The sequence below is a fragment of the Crinia signifera genome, chromosome 2 (genome assembly GCF_055691185.1).
Source record: "Crinia signifera chromosome 2, ASM5569118v1, whole genome shotgun sequence".
NCBI lineage: Eukaryota > Metazoa > Chordata > Amphibia > Anura > Myobatrachidae > Crinia > Crinia signifera.
In genome coordinates, this window is record NC_139218.1 from 267,026,436 (window position 1) to 267,044,570 (window position 18,135).

The window sequence follows — 18,135 nt, forward strand, 5'->3', positions numbered from 1 at the left end:
ATGCATAAATATGCATACTGTATACACACATACTCACACATTATATTTGAAACCTCTCCCAGCAGATCATGCTCATATACTGTATTTTAAGTGTATTAGAAAAAAAGAGGACACAAGAAAAGTAGTGATTATTGTAGCAAATCGGGACAGGCTTTTTCTTGATAACTTTTTGGGATATATAAAACATAAAAAAAAAATGTGGCACTTGTTTAGTTTCACGGCGGCAGCTTACGCCGTCAGCATAGCTTTCCTGTCAGAATCAGCGTAGTGTTCCCACGACCAGCATTGTTAGGGTAGTCAGTCAGAAGTAGAGTAGTGTTCCCTCCGCCACTTAAGCGTCCCTGTCTCTTCGGCGGAGCGGGGATCATGCTGGTGCCGGGGGAGAGGCGCTCCATCTGTTTGACACGCGGGAGCATCTCAGACGCTCCAGCAATGAGACGCTCATGCGTCTGAGTAGCTATTACGGCCGGGACAGCCTACAGGGTTAGGGGTTCTGTAGCGCCTTTTGAAACCCACCATCCACAGCAGCCCGAAGCATGGCGAGTGCAGCGAGCTCCCGACCTTTTCATATCCCTACTATCCATGATGGCGTGAAGTGGATTTTATATAGTGTGGCGAGCGCAGCGAGCCCTGTGAGGGGACACGGATTACCTTGCATGTAATCCGCGTCCACTCGCCACGCTTTGGGCTGCCATGGATAGTGGGGGTTTGAAAAGTTGCTACAGAACCCCTAACCCTGTAGGCAAGGTTGCTGTACCCTGCCGTAATAGCCACTCAGACACAAGAGCGTGTCAATGCTGGAGCGTCTGAGACGATCCTGCGTGTCAAACAGATGGAGCGCCTCTCCGCCGGCGCCAACATGATCCCCTCTCCGCCAAAGAGTGGGGATCATGCTGGTGCCAGCGGTGTGAGAGAGGCGCTGAGTAGGCTTGCCAAGGATGCTGGGGACAGAGATGCAGTTCCCGGCAACAGTACGGTAGTGTAGTTTCACGGCGGCAGCCTACGCTGATAATGTATCTTAGGCTGCCGCCGTGAAACTACACAAGTAAGGCAGCCGTTGGGCTACGCTAATAGCGTAGCTTCAAACGTAGCGTAAGCCGCCGCCATGAAACTGAACAAGTAGCAAACATTTTTTTAAAGAAAGTAAAACCATTTCAGTAACACAATATTTGAAGATTTATAATAGATACTGATTGGGGCTTTGATGATGCCCTCACAGAACCAGGTTGTTAATGAACGGGCATATTATTGCTGCGTGCTCTAGCATAATTTAACAACCTGTAATTGGCTATTATACAGCAACAGCATAAGTGCCACTCTTGCCATTGCTCTGTTCAGGCAATTAGGCTAAGGATGTTTACTGGGCAATACTCCCACCGCAGCTGTAAGAGGACAGAAATTCTACTGTTATCTAATCATTGTTGTTGAGCAGGCAATATATTTGGGACACTTTCTTTGAGAATTATGCCCTTTTGTAACCTTCTCAGGGGCTTAGAGCTACAGTATTGATGCCACTCAACAAAAGAACACAATAGGCTGTTAATGAAATCATTACCTGCCCATCATTCTATTCCATGAAAAGTGGCTTGTGGTTATTTGCTAGCCGAGCATCTTCCCCACCACTGTTAAAGGTGACTCTGAGTGAATCATACAGTAATTGCATTCATGTTATAATGAATACTCAGAATTCAATATAAATAAAACAGTATGTACAGTATATTAATTTGTATCAATTATGTAATAGTGAATCTGAAGTAGCCTTTCGAGATTATAGACTTCCAGCTAACATCAATGGATAGCTCATGCATATTCATGTCTATTGAATGAAACGCTCCACAATTCAGCACACACATTTTTAGTGGCAATGATTGCAGTCCGGGTAAAGTATAAATATGTAGATGACAAATGAGTGATTCCGATACAGTATAATTTATATATCCTGTTATCACTGGACACATGAAATTTAAATCCGTTAGAAATGTATTTATTGCATCCATATGTGAATAAGAATAGTTACTATGTAACTGTTATACAGTATGCTGTATGTGTGTTGAAAGATCAGTGACAGGATATTTACAGTAGATCCTATATGAAGCACTCATTGTCACCTATAGGTACTGCATTTATCCTTTTCCAGACCGTAAACATTGTGACTCTCTCACACTAATGGGCCAAGAGAGCACATTGAGTTGCAGCAATATTTCACATTTATTTATATATTAACTGCAAATAATTGTTTATATGAATTGCATAAGTATCTAATTCTTAAACTGAGTTCATATTAAACGATGTGTGTACCCAAGGACCTCGTTTGTGGCAGGACCAGGTCGGGTGCTGGCACTGGTAAAAGCATAAACACTTACCAATGCGAGCAAGAGCGACAGCTGGGGGTTGGAGGCTTGGGTAATCAGAAGCACAACCGACGGGTAGGCACAATTTACTTATTTTCATATTTATTCCAGAATATATATATATATATATATATATATATATATATATATATATAAGATAGTAGTTTGAGCTGGCACTCGCTTTATGCAGATAAGTGCCCAGGTGCCTCCAAAGGGGTAGATACAAGTAGCGAAGAAATGCGGCACTCAAAGGGTCTTTATAAAGTCACTTGATTGTATTCAGCAAGATAATCAAAGGTTACATACAGTGCATGGGGTAGACCCCGACGTTTCAATGCCTGTTATGGCATTTTCCTCAAGGGCCCATGTAACTGTGAAACAATGCAAAAACATTTTTGCATTGTTTCACAGTTACATGGGCCCTTGAGGAAAATGCCATAACAGGCATTGAAACGTCGGGGTCTACCCCATGCACTGTATGTAACCTTTGATTATCTTGCTGAATACAATCAAGTGACTTTATAAAGACCCTTTGAGTGCCGCATTTCTTCGCTACTTATATATATATATATATATTATTCTTTTAATCCTATTTTAGATGTGAAATTAATGCTGATACTGTAAGGTTCCTCAATTCAAAACATTTTGTGAACCACTGCAACAGTGGTGTGGACAACAGTGTCTAGGTCGACAACAAAAGATAGACATATATTAGGTCAACATTGACAAAAGATTGACATGCATTGAGCTGACAATGACAGATGGTCGTCATGTATAAATTGACCTTGACAAAAGATCAACACATGAAAATGTTGACATGGGCTTTCATGTCTTTTTTTGTGTCAATGTTGACACCTGAGCACATGGACTTCCAAATAGTTTATCATGTGCCCTTACATTGCTTGCTTTGCACGCCAAGGTTTGGGCCAGATGCTCAACTACCACTGCACTCAGCCCACTTTACTACCATTCCCAGTCAGAGTCCAGAAAAATCCAGAAACAAAATCCTAAAAAACATGCCAAACACTGTCAACCTATCATCTGGATTCCCTGCTATATTATATACTGCTCCAATATATTTTTTATTAATAACTAATAAAAGTTAATTTACAGTATAGTTCAGTATATTTTATTAGGTATATATCATGTTTTATCTTTCATGTTATAAATAATACCCCTTTTCCACTGCCAAAAAAACCTGGTTAATTGGTGGGTTCACCTGGGAATCGGCTCAGTGAAAACGGCTATAAGGAAAAAATCCCAGGTCTAGTGACCTGGGATTTTTTCCCATGTGAAGAGCAGAGCTTTCAATGGGTAAAACACACTAATACCCCTTTCACACTGCAACTCTTAAACGGTAAATTGATGTTTTTTTAGCCTTTTAAAATGGGTAGAGCTGCAGTGTGAAAGCTACAGGGTGCTTTAACTGTTTAACAAATACCGGTATTTGTTAAACTGTTAAAAAGTAGTGCTCTACCCGTTTTAGAGCCATTTTTTTGGCAGCGTGAACGGCTCAATTTCTATGGCTTGAAACGTGTTCCTTGGGGGTTAAACGGGTTGAATGTGTGAATGGTATTACATGGTATTTAAAACGGTTTGCACTTGCAATGTGAAAGGGGTTTAGTGGCTCAGACCTGCTTTAAATACTGTTTTGAAATACCGGGTCTGAAACATTTAGGCAATGTGATAGCAGCATCACATTGTAGCAGAAACATCTCTTACGCATGTAAATACAAAAGCCGCCAATTGCTCCTACCAGAGTGCTGACTGCTGACCATTTTTTTTAATGACATTCACAGGTTTTGCTGGGTTTTCCCAGGGTTCATTGGAAACGGACAACCTTGAAAAACCTGAGACGATTGTGCAGATGCAACGGGTCTAAGCCAGATACAAACTGGTAAACACCCGTGTAAAAAAATCATGGGACAGACCCAGGGCCGTTTCTAGAGGCGGACAAGCCGTGCAGCAGCCCGGGGCGCCACACGGCTTGTCCGCATCTGTTTGACGCCCGGAGTGCCCTGCAGCTCCCCCAACGCCACGGCCGCCGCAGCCTCCTCCCCGGCGTCCACACACAACAAGCAGAGGGAGGGGAGGGGAACGCATCGCGTGTCTCTCCTTTCCCCTCGCTCAGTGTGTCACTGGGCTGTCAGCCTATCAGAGCTCGCGGGCTGGCAGCCAATAAGGAGCCAGCCCGCGGGGTATGAATGGCTGATGGGCGACGGCTCAGGACATACACACTACACAGTGAAGGGGAAGGAAAGAAGCGCAATGCGCTCCGCTCCCCTCCCCAAGGAAGCAGCGCTGCAGAAGCACTCCCCAAGGAAGCAGCAGAAGAGGCAGAGGCAATGGCACAGGGGGAGACACAGACACAGTGAGTTTGGCACTGTGGGGGCATAGATCTATGGCACTGTGGGGGCATATTTGGCACTGTGGGGGTTTACATCTGTGGCACTGTGGGGACATATTTGGCACTGTGGGGGCATATATCTGTGGCACTGTGGGGGCATATGTTTGGCACTGTGGGGGCATATGTTTGGCACTGTGGGGGTATAAGTGTGGCACTGTGGGGGCATATGTGGCACTGTGGGGGCATATGTGGCGCTGTGGGGGCATATGTGGCGCTGTGGGGGCATATGTGGCGCTGTGGGGGCATATGTGTGGCACTGTGGGGGTATATATTTGTGGTGCTGTGGGACATATCTGGCACTGTGGGGGCATATTTGGCACTAGTGGCATATGTGTGGCACTGTGGGGGCATAGCTGTCACTGTGGGGGCATATATGTGTGGCGCTGTGGGGGCATATCTGGCACTGTGGGGGCATATTAGTAAACGGCATCAGTTGTGCGTCAGCGGCACGTGGGGCATAATTTGTAATGGCCATTACGGTGTGGGGTCTAATGGGCATCACGGTGTGCGACATAATGTGTAATTGTCATCACGGTGTGTGCGACATAATGGGGGAAATTTACTAAAGGAAATTTGTAAAAAAAATAGGTGTATTTGTATCCAGAAATACACTTATTTTTTACATTTACTATCCCGAAAATACGGCAATTCGTATTCGTATTGATGTGCTATCAATACTAATACGAATTGCCGTATTTTTGGGATAGTAAATGTCAAAAATAAGTGTATTTCTGGATACAAATACACCTATTTTTTACAAATTTCCTTTAGTAAATTTCCCCCTAAATGTCAAAAATAAGTGTATTGCTGGATACAAATACACCTATTTTTTACAAATTTCCTTTAGTAAATTTCCCCAAATGTGTAAAAGTCATCACGGTGTGTGACATAATGTGTAATTGTCATCACGGTGTGCGGCGTAATGTGTAATTGTCATCACGGATAAATAGTGTATAATGATTTAAGTAGCCTGTCATTGTTTGGCCTTGATCTGTGAGGTGTACTAAGTCCTGTGTGGCCTTCAGCTGGCCAACTTAAGTGCGGGAGGACAATGACAATTCCTGCGGTAACCAATGCCTGGTCATGCAGGATGCAAATGTGTGATGTAAGGTAATTGTTTTCCTGCTATACCACGCCCTTATATTAAGCCACACCCTGTTTAAATTAAGCCACACCCCCTATTTCGTCGCGCGCAATTTCCGCAGTACCTTGTTATGTATTTGGTTGGGGGGAGGGGGGGCACATTTTTTTTCCTTCGCCCTGGGAGCTAAATTGTCTAGAAACGGCCCTGGACAGACCTAGTATTTTAGGAGAAAAGGGGTAAAAGTGTTTCCTCCTAAAAGAGATTACTTTCTGTGTTACTTTTTTGCATCAATTTGTTTTTGAATCCCATTTATAGTATGATGTACGGTTGTTAGTGACATGAATATTCCATTTAAGGCACATAACATCTCTGACATCCAGAGGTAAAAGGGCAAGAATTTTACTTCATGGCCTCTTTGCAGCACATAGTTATAGTATTATGGTCCTTATATGTGACTTTATTTTACAAAGTGTTTGGTGACATGGTAGCTGTTAATGGCATATAAAACATTAGTTTCAGTTCATAAATACTTTATGTTCATGCCTTTTATTTCATGGCTATTCCACTGATTATTTTTCCGATATACAGTACTTCAATCTTCTTCATTTGAAATAAAGCATTAGATCCAGTGGTGACTCATACCGCTCGGCAGCCCATAGAGAGGTGTTCCGGAGGGAGTGAACATCTCCCAATGGGACTGTCTTGGTGACTGGCAGGTCGACCTTCCAATAGGAAGTTACTGCCAGTCACAGTGAATCCAGTGCAGTCTCACAGACTGCATCTGGCTTCACTACAATGGCTGATTTTACCTAGGGGGGCTGCAGCCCTGCAGCCCATAGGTAAAACTGCCAATGATAAGATGCTTTAGGGTTACTCATTGCTTGCCTTTGGGCACCATACTTGCATTTAACGCTAAAGAATGTAACTAACCTGCTATATTCACCATATCAAATAATAAGGCTTTATGCTAATCTGCTAAATACTGATAGACATCATTCTGTGCTTCTGTACTGTTAAAATGAACTTAAATAATACTACTACTATTACTACTACCACTAATACAAATAACAATAATAATAAGACACAATATTACGATATTTTGTAGGCATACTGTAGTATGGTATATTTAGTTGAAATGATTACAATGGGAGTTGCACAAGTATTACTGTTATTATGTGTGCTTCTATAAGTTCCTACGATAGATTTCATGTAAATAAACATCATCATCATCAACATCACAGTAATCATTTCTTTCCTTTCAGAGAGAATAACTCAAGTAAAAACAGACATTTATGTTACAAGTTTTGGACCAGTATCAGATACAGAAATGGTAAGTTATAGCCGCTTTAAAAGTAATGTACTACTATAAGTGCAATATGATATAGCAGAAATATAAAACTATTGCTGTGACTAGCACTACTACTGCATATAATATAATGTATGGTATGTGTCGTAGAATAGATAGCAGATGCATCATTTTCAGTAAAACCATGGCACTTTTTTCACACCAAAGTTGTATTTAAAAATATATATATATGACTTTGTTACAAAATAATTCATGGGTATCCTAAATCACACATAAATGTTATAGTGTGCGCACATGGACCGATTCGGCCGGGTGCCAGTGCGGGAGCATATTGCAATGAGCAGCATGGCTCTCGTTCCAATACCGTGTTAATAGACTGTGCTGCACAGTCGATTTCTACTTTCAATTTTGATGTCGTGGGGCCGCACATTGAAATAACATAGACCAAACACAATGCGATTTTGACTAACTTGCTATTAGTTTTGACTATAGTCAAAAATGTATAGCCAAAATTGCACCACCTGTACACAGCTTCAGTCTCTCGATCAACAAACCAGGTGTCTCTGTCAACATGCCACCACTAATGTAATGTTGACATTGTTTAAAGTTTGGCACTGCACTGCCTAAAAGAGTGTAAGTCCTCATCACGCTACCAAAACATTTCTCTCCTGTCAAGGCATGAATTCCATGACATCTGAAGGTGTGCCTGCATGTGCATGAGCTGCATTTGCAAAGTGCATGCTTAAGGTGTTGCTGTGATCTTGCCTGCAATGAGGATTTTATAGAGAAGTGATTGACTGGATGTGATTATTTGGAGGTATTAACTGGAAGTTGTTGGAAAAGTGGCGGTGGTGTGGGGGTGCATTTAACATTGTAAGCACCTATTAAGCTGCTTATACAATTAAAATTGTATAGGGGGACCATTTAACATTGAAAAAACCCATTAGGGTGCTTATACAATTTAAAATCGCATCGCATTGCATTGTATGCCATTGTATGCCATATACAATGGTATACAATTTTAAATTGAATACAATGCCATACGACTGAATATCATGTGCGCCGTGCTAGGAAACAAGTACCGAATTTTCCATTTTTTTATTCCCATCATATTCTATTTTTAGCATTTACTTAAGTCCTTTTCCACCTCTGCCTCCCTAAGCTCCCATTAAACTTAAGGGTAATGTCCTGCTTGAATCACTTCTATCCACTTTTGTCTATATTTTTAAAGGTCATATAAAGGATATTGTTGATGAACTTCTGTTTAAAGTAAAACTTTAAGTTTTAACTACAGTAGGGATTGCTAAACATCATTAAGTTTATTAAGAGCGCCTCTTGTTTTCCTCCATCCATCCTATAATATAGACCCAGCTCTGGGATCTCAGAACTTGTATAGTTTTATAGACTGATACTGTATATCATTCTAGAGTTACTAAGTTACCTTTTTACTAAGAATACAAGAAGCTAAATAACAAAGATTATGAATAAAGCTGTTAAAGAACTGTTTTCAATTAATAATGTATTAAATATAACCATAGATGGTAGGCAATTGAATGAACATTTATCAGCAAGACCTATGATTCAATCCTACAGTAGATATGTAAATAAATGTGTCACTACACTAAATACTAAATATGTTTTGAAGGTTTTTGTGGAAATTTTGTGGAAATTTCTCCAAATCCGCCCAAACTGCATTTATTTAGTACAGGATGAGTATCCCTTATCCAAAATGCTCAGGACCAGGAGCATTTTGGATAGTAGTAGTAGTTTGTTTATTTATAAGGTGCCACAAAGTGTCCGCAGCACCATACATAGCAAACAAAAAACAAATTACAAGGTAACATACAGGGGGAAATTTACTAATGGAAATTTGTAAAAAAATAGGTGTATTTGTATCCAGAAATACACTTATTTTTGACATTTACTATCCCGAAAATACGGCAATTCGTATTCGTATTGATGTGCTATCAATACGAATACGAATTGCCGTATTTTCGGGATAGTAAATGTCAAAAATAAGTGTATTTCTGGATACAAATACACCTATTTTTTACAAATTTCCTTTAGTAAATTTCCCCCACAGTTGGTAGAACTAAAATCAGCATCAGTTCTGAAGTAGGTGTCGAAATTGTCGAGGAGACTGAAGATGAAGTAGAGGAAGGGAAGAACATGGCACGAGCACTGGTGAGGTTAAGAGGTAGGGTGAGTACAGTATGTGAGGAAGGAGGGCCCTACTCATAAGAGTTAACAGACTAAAAGGAGGTGGGTGGACGAATGAAAAACAATAGGATAAGTAGGAATGGATGGGAATGGATGGAGGGGTAGGGTAGGCAGGATAGGAGGAGCGAAAGAGGTTAGGAGGAGGAGGCATAGGCTAGTCGGATGAAGTGGGTTTTGAGGGAGCGCTTAAAGGAGGTAAGGGAATCAGAAAGCCTGTTGGGTGGTGGGAGGCTGTTCCAGAGCAGGGGGGCATCGCGAGAGAAGTCTTGGACACAGGAGTGGGAGGAGGTGATTAGATGAGAGGCAGGCGGCGGTCAGCGGCAGAGTGAAGAGGATGGGAGGGAGTGTGGATAGAGATCAGTGAAGAGAGATAAGGAGCGGTGGAGGAGGAGAGCTTTGTAGGTGGTGGTGAGGAGTTTAAAGAGAATTCGGAAAGGAATGGGGAGCCAGTGAAGAGATAGACAGAGGGGGGAGGCGGAGGTAGAGCGGCGGGAGAGGAAGATGAGCCTAACAGCAGCGTTAAGAATCGTTTGGAGAGGGGCGAGGCATGTGAAAGGTAGCCAGTAGAGACCGATGTTGCATTAGTCAAGGCGGGAGATGCCAAGAGAGTGAATGAGAATTTTGGTTGCGTCAGTGGAGAGGAATGGTCTGATGCGCGAGATGTTGAGGAGGTGAAAGCAGCAAGACTGTGAGAGAGCACCAATGTGGGGGGTGAAAGAGATGGAGGAGTCAATGATGACACTGAGGCAGCACGTTTGATCGGTGGAGGTGATCTCGGTTTCACCAATGCTGAATGATTAATAGATTATGAAATGCTGAATGGATAATAGATTATTCTGTATTTCGGAATATTTTTATATTTTAATGAGGTATCTTGAGATATCTTGCATTTATGTTGTATAAACACATCAAACACATGAAATACACACAAATATATTTTATTTGCACTTGAAACAAGGTTTTAAAACATAAAACAAAGTTTGTGCACAATATCAGGCATTGAAGTTGAATGGCAAGCAATTCTTTTCTTGCACATATTTAGTGCTAGTTACATACAGTATAATGTCCCCAGTAGTGCCAGTTACAGATGTCCCCAGTAATGCCAGTTAAATATCATATTCTCAGTAGTGCCAGTTACATATCATATCCTCAGTAGTGCCAGTTACATATCATATCCTTAGTAGTGCCAGTTAGATAGTCCACAGTAGATTTTTAAAGTAAGTAAATTCTGGAAACAATGGTTTTCAGAATAATTTGGATAACAAATATTTGGATAAGGGATACGTACTGTAACCTCTATTTCCTATACTTATTAAGATGGTATCGCCAATATCTGCTACAGTCTACTTTGTATTTTATTCTAGAGAGGGATCCTTCAATACATGGCTAGGCGACTCTGCATGCTTAGTTACTCTGCAATATGAAATGTTTAATTACGTGCAATATTTTTCAGGAATATACTATTGACGTATTTTTCCGTCAAAGTTGGAAAGATGAACGACTAAGTTTTCAAGGACCTATGCAACGTCTTCCACTTAATAACTTACTGGCCAGTAAAATCTGGACACCTGATACTTTTTTCCACAATGGCAAAAAATCAATTGCTCACAACATAACAACACCCAACAAACTACTACGCCTTGAGGATGATGGCACCTTACTTTATACAATGAGGTAAGATATAATTTTCTTTATTATCTGAGATCTGCTGAATGTTGTGATTTATAAATGCCTAGAATTGTGTCAGAACGTTGCTCCCTCTTCACGTTCTGTAATGTAATGCATCTATGTTGGTGAATTGTTTTATGAGATGATGCATAGAATGTTGTAACCAGATTGGGTAAATTATAGAACAATTATTTACTGAAGACAATAGGTGGTTTTGGACATACAATAATGCGGATAATTATTTGTTATACTGACTGTGGGAGATCCATCATACTGTGTCTGATTATGGTGCTGACGCAGAGTTGGAGCAAAGCAAATAATAGTAGAAAATGTGAACCTTGAAAAAACCATGTTAGATTGTGAGGACCAAGTTCCAAATGAGCAGACACATTTAGGTTTGAGGAGGGCATCTTTTTGCCCAATTCTGAATTTAAACCTAAAATCCACCCAGTATCTGTGGGCTACAATGATAAGCAGCCAGCATTTTCCCTGCACACATAACAAATAAATGCATTTCCATATTACAATCTGGTTTGTCCATTAGCAAAGACTTTTTTAAAATTTAGCATTTTCGTTGCTTTGCTTCTAACTCTGCATCGGCCTGTGCCCAAATTTGAAACATGATTTGCTTGTCAGGGAACTATAATGAGCTTCAAGTAAAATAGCTTAAGGTTGCCCAATTCTTCATTGCGTCAGCAGATAAATCAAAATATCCACATTTTTTTTGGGCTGTATACATAGCCCCTACCTTCAATTAATGTTTTTTGCACATTCTATGATGCTATTAACGGGCACATAAACAATACCAATAAAGGATAAAGCAAAAGATATTACCACCCAAGGAGGCCCCGTGTGAATCGGCAATCCGCCTTGCATCTTATCTTGTGTCAGCAAGTGGGTCCCTCCTCCTTTGTGACACCAGGTTCCCAGTTATATTCAGGAAGATTGTGCATGCTGACAGGAGAGCTAAAGGCTTTGGAACACAGTGCAGAAGCTGCTTGTACATCTAGTTGTCTACATGTAGAGTACTGGAGCTTTTTTATAGATTAAAGTATATTTAAAATTTTTGAGCTTAGAAATAATATTTACAAGTTTATTTGTTACAAATGTGCTGCGATTTTTGTTTTACTTAAGTAAAAAAAAGTGAATTTAAACATTGCTGAACAACAACTCACCTTAACAACCAGCTCTAATTATATCTGACTTAATATAGCTGTTTTGTGTCCAACTTTCTAACTCGGCTCCCATTACATTGGCTGAGTTGTATATTGAACATGGTGAAAACATCTGTATCCGACTTTTTATCGGCAGCTCGTAAGTAAACTCATACACTATTACATTGCCCGACTTTGTAAAAATCAGACCTTTCACAAAATCAAACTAAAATCAACTGGCAAGTAACACAAAAGAGCCTTTGCACCACAGCTCTTGCACTTTTGCAGGTCACACTTGACCCTTTTATAGTCGCATCACAATGTACAAAACTACACATGGATATACCTAGTACTACACATGGTTAGCACTAGGTATATCTCTGCAAAAAAAGTTTATATAATATGCAATAAAATGTGTCTGTTTATCCTTTATTTATGGTCAGAGCATCACCAAATTTAACATGGTGGGGCACTTTGACCAGGATTAGGTTTTTCCGAGGTTTGACCTTCATCAGGGCTACACAAGCCATAAAATCTGGATGAAATTACACAGGATATGGGGCTGGCTGAAGTGGAAATTGGAACAGACTAAATTAAAGAGAATTGTATACAGTCTAAGCAAATGTCAAATTCAATGACTCATGCAAATTCATATTCAGTTATGTTTCAGTGACCATATATATATATTAATCAACATGTACGGTCAATAACTAAAAGGTCCCATGCTTCTTTTGCAAGTGCATCAAAGAGAGACTACCCCCCCCCCCTCCAAGTAAAGAAAAAACACCTATTTGCCCCCACATAGGTCCCATTCACACAGTAGTACCCCTTATACACACTATGCCATTTAGTAACGCCAGTTACACATTATCCCCCCCACACACAACTCACCTACCCATGTCCTTCCAGCAGCCTCTCACCTTGTCCTGTGTGCCATCAGCAGGTGTGAATTTGGTGCCAGACTGCTAGCTTATTGCAGTTGGAGCACTGGCAGACGCAGCAGCCATGGATAGACAGTGCCAGCGCAATTTGATTCTAGTGCTGGATTGGCAGCAAATTGGATTTGCCACAGTGGACTGGCTGCCAGTCTGTAGGCTCTGATTGCCTCACAACCTGCATCACTGCCTTTTCTATATCTGCCTGCTGGTGTGCCAACTGTTATCAGCTGATGGCCTGGCACCATGTTAACACCTCTGCCATCTGGGCCCTCCTCCCTGTCTCTGACCAGACTGGCTCACCTTGTGTGCATGAGTGGGCACAGCAGGCAAAATGGGCTCCAAAGGCCCGCACAGTGGTTACGCTACTATTTGCATGATACATTTTATCATTAAACAGTGTGCATTATAAACATACTAGTTAAAAGTCTGTCAAATGGCAATGGGATAAAGCCAAATGCCACGTTCTATTCCTGTGGTGATTGGAGCTATACCGTTGCCATGCACATGCGTTTAATTTACTCGCTCAGGCTCATAGAAATGCATTGAGTGGTTTTATCACACCATGGTGATTGCGCACAGTGGGTGCAAATTTGGCACAGCAAATGAGCGGCCGAATCAGGAACCAACCATGAGTGTGGCTACATCTGTACTCTCCTAGTGTGTCTAGGAGACTCCTGAATATTGGGTGCTCACCTGATATCATATAAGAGCAGGCAAGTCTCCTGTAAGCCCCTTATTACCACTCACTGAGGCCTACTTTCCAAGTAAAGTATGTGTGGTCAAGGTGGCTTGATGATGCTTTACAATGTCACGATTTGTGAATTTGTATAGTAGGGGGTACAATGATGGGGTTGTGGTGGCACACCCCTAACACCTCCCACCTGGCTGTGCCATGAACCCTGCACATCCCATATGGCTGCCCCACCTTCATGAGGTATGTGCTACACTAATGGGGGTCCATGTCAACATGTGTCTACCTTTTTTATTTTGACCCTGTTAAACTTTTTTTCCCTGTTGACCTTTTGGCCAGTCAACTTTTTTGGTGTCAACCTATTGACTGTCTCTTGAGACACCGTCTATCTGATAATCCACACCCATATAATTTGTATGGACTAGTTCTCACTGTACCATTCAGTCACAAGAACACAAATCATCTATGTATAATTGGAAGAACTTCAACAATTTAAAGAGAAATCCTTGTGACATCACCAATTGAAATCGCTAGCAAAAGAAAGCTGACTGAAGCAGTTGTGTGGGAAGCCTAATCATTTCGGACTTCAAGGCAATACTGATATTGATCCATGATGATTTATTTGTTACTGCTACTGTGTGTTTCTTACTATTAGATCTAGTACAGCATCGATTAGGCTGTAACTAATAGTTCCTTATCTCAATCCTTTTTAACATATCAAGGTCCCTTAGGGAAAGTTCAGATTTGAAAGCTGTTTGGAGTAAATAAAAATAAAACCAAAATTGTTCCTGTTCATATCACAATCCCCACATACTGTTACGCTGCTGTTTATACATTTAAACGTAGCTAAATGTACGAAGTACAGTAACTTACCTAATCCCTCATCATTTACATTGTTTATTTTCTTGTACACTATATACATAAAGGTGCCCATACACGGTGCGATCATTGCATGCATTTTAATGCGATCGGAGCTAGTTTAAAAAAGTATGTGCAGCGCAATATTTTTGAACTGTGCGATCAGATGGGCGAGGGAGTATGCACTGCATAAGCACACGCAAATTGCACCGTGTATGGGCACCTTAACTTTATTTTTTATTTATTTATTCACCTTACAGGGTGCAAATATCGCATGCGTTATGGGCTAGATTGCATCGCATCACATGCGTTTTGCATGCAATGCGATCAGAAGGCAGTACAAAAAGTATGTGCAGCATCGCATCGCACGGTGCAACCGCACCGTGTATGGGCACCTTTAGAGCTCTATTAATATACAATACTTCAGACTTGTTTTGGATATACTCAGAATTCTAAAATGACGAAGTTAAGTAAAGGGCCCCATACATCAGCAATTAATTGTGACAATTTTCAGATATGGAGATGATTGCCACAATTAATTTTAGATGTGTGGGCTCCCCCTTTTGGCAATCCCAATCAAAATCGCCAATCGATTGCTTAATCAGGTTTTTAAACATGTTTAATAATCTGGTATTATCTGCAGATCTTTTTTATATGTGTGGGCATTCCCAATTCGTCTTCTTCATCTATTTACATTATGAACAGCAATCGATTGGGCAATTTCCAGATATGAAGATGCAATCTTTAGATGGAAAAATCTGCCGATCACTGAAATAAATCTGTAATGTGTGGGCAAAGTCAGATAGATTGTAAAATCCATTTATCTGGCCAAAAAATCCCTGGATCTGGAAATCCATAAATTGTGATTGCTGATTTATGGGGCCCATAATTTTGCTTTTCACCATAATATTTTGCTGATCACTGTGGATATTTATTCTTTACCCTTCTCTGCAATGCTGTTTATAGTGTCACCTCAGCCACAGCATTACTAATGTGCTATGATCAAGGGAAGGGATCAGGGAAGGGGCAGCGACAGACAGTAAAAGGGTGTGTATGTGCCCCATTTTCTGGACACAGAAGCTAGTGGCTGCGTCCTCAGGTACAGCTTCACTGGCCCTGGCAACATAAAATCAGATGAAAGAGGGTTCCACAAAAGATCCAATTCTTCATCTTTGGGAGCAGTAGTTGATCACAAAAGCATACAGTGGGTGTCTTTTTACTGCATATGCCCCCAGCTTCTTTTGTATATTTTAACATATTTTGTATATGCGTACATGTTAAGCTCTATAATTATAAATCCTCAAATATGTTTTGTAATAGAATGGAGACATATTAGTCACCATAATCAATACATCAGGTTTTATCCCTGATCAGAACATTTAAAAAATAGGTATAAGAAAAAATGGAGGTGTGCCAGCGCTTGCCGTTTTAATAATTGATAACACGGTTCTCTTTAAGATTTTTTTATATATAAAAAGCATATGAAAGATATACATACATTTATACAAATATAGAAAATAATAATAAAATATTTAAAATTATCTCGTAGTGAATCAATTAGCAGATCTTATTGCTTAGAGGTATTAATACCAATCGTCCCGATATAAAGGGGGAAGGGTGATAAGCTGACAGTTATATTACCATTCTTTCTTTCTGGTTCTTTTTCTGTTCGCCAGACAGATTGTGACAACTGTGGTTCTTGTTTGCCTTATATTTTCAAAGGCTCAAGTGTCCCAATGAAACGTCCTCCTTTTTCTTGGAAATTAGGGATGATGCTGTAACCCAAAAATCGAAATGTCCAAGTAGTGGTGGGGGATTTCAAGGGATGAAAGACGAACCCTGGTCACTTTTCTGTAGCAGGATGTAGTCAGCAACAGTGTTAAGCTCAACGCGTTTCCCTGGAACTTCCAGCTTCCTCAGGAGCAAATGTGGTTGTGGGACAGTTTGTCCCAGGTATAAATACCTGTTTTGCTAATTGATTATCTGATTCACATGTGAGGTAATACCATGAAAAAATAAAATAACAAGAGAACCGTGTTTGTTTAAGCAATACTATAATTTCTATCAGGGTAGGAGGCAATCTACACATTGAAATTTGTATTATTCCTAAAAAAGAAGTTATTATAACAACAATTAATCCTGTGAACGTTTGTATCCCGGTCACATGACCCGGAAGTAAAATGCATATATTGATCTTGCATTACATATAGATGCTGGATTATTTTACCGTGCATTGGGGTGAATGGTGGGATCATGCTGTCAGGAGTGGGTGCGTCCAGCGTCTCTACTGTCCGCCGATTGCCGGTATCGGCATGGACAGCAGGATACGTGTCCGTCTCCTCCGTCTAGCGTCCTGTGTGCTGCTAGGCAACGTCCTGCCACGTGATGTCACGTGACACGGACGTGCCCGCAGCTCTGACAGTCTCTCTGGACGCATGCGTCCTAACCAGACACACGTCAGGCGCCGCGCGCCTGTGCAACGCGGCCACTACCTGCCTGTGTCGAGTCGCACGCTACGTCCATCGGAGGCTGTCTGCGTCGTCATGACGACGCTCACAGGGCTGGTTGCCATGGAGGCAAACCTAACTGATCCACCCATCTGCCCAAAGCTGTGTATAAATCATTTTAAAATTAATTGTGTCACAATGGCAATCATTTCGTAACGACATTGCTTATATATAGTTTTTTATACATACAATAAAGAAATAGGATGAGCATAATTCAAATATTAAATATACAGAAAACAGAATATATTCATTATTTATTTATTTGTTATTATTCGACAGATAGATCAGAATAAATCGATCAGAATCACAGTCAAAAAAACGGGGAGGGGGGGGGGGAGCGAGGGGAAAGGGGGGATGAAAGGGGAAACATCAGAAGCAATATGAAATCAGATGATGTATATATTTTTATATTTTTACATATACATATACAATGTTTGGTCCTCTATTATGAATAGATACATAAGTATAGTGATGGTATTTTTATTACAGATTATATTTATTTATAATGCTGTATTCAATTCTATGGTCTCGTTCAGACCGTCAGGATGTAATGAATTGAATCGCAATGTCCAATATATCTCCCTTTTACATAGCATATTATATCTGTCACCACCACGGGGTGTATGAGCTATAAATTCTAGGCCAACAATTGACAGGCACTTGGGATCAGATTTATGGTGTGTATAATAATGTCTGGACACACTATGTTTTTGGAAACCTTTTAGTATATTTCGACGGTGTTCCATGAACCTTGTTCTTATGTTACTGGTAGTTCTACCTATATAGGGAAGTTTACAACTACAATATAATAAATAAATGATATAAGAGGAATTACAATTAATGAATGACTTTGGTATATAAGGGGGGTCCAAAAGAAAAATTCCCGACAAAAGGTTGCTATCAGATATGTGTCCACACATTAGACATTTATTTTTCCCACATTTATGACAA

The 18,135-nt window shown here is 40.6% G+C and overlaps 2 protein-coding genes across 5 annotated transcripts in view; one reads left to right on the forward strand and one right to left on the reverse strand.

The window, feature by feature from the left end:
- The window catches only part of GABRB3 (gamma-aminobutyric acid type A receptor subunit beta3), a 357,556-nt gene that overhangs the window by 250,334 nt on the left and 89,087 nt on the right, over positions 1-18,135 (reverse strand). The gene's annotated exons all lie outside the window — the stretch shown is intronic.
- GABRA5 (gamma-aminobutyric acid type A receptor subunit alpha5) overlaps positions 1-18,135 on the forward strand; it is a 176,535-nt gene that overhangs the window by 27,728 nt on the left and 130,672 nt on the right. For all 4 annotated transcript variants that reach the window (XM_083168577.1, XM_083168576.1, XM_083168578.1 and 1 more), the window contains exons 4-5: positions 7,105-7,172; positions 10,822-11,042. In XM_083168577.1, coding sequence (XP_083024703.1) covers positions 7,105-7,172; positions 10,822-11,042 — 289 coding nt within the window. The remainder of the gene's footprint in view (positions 1-7,104; positions 7,173-10,821; positions 11,043-18,135) is intronic.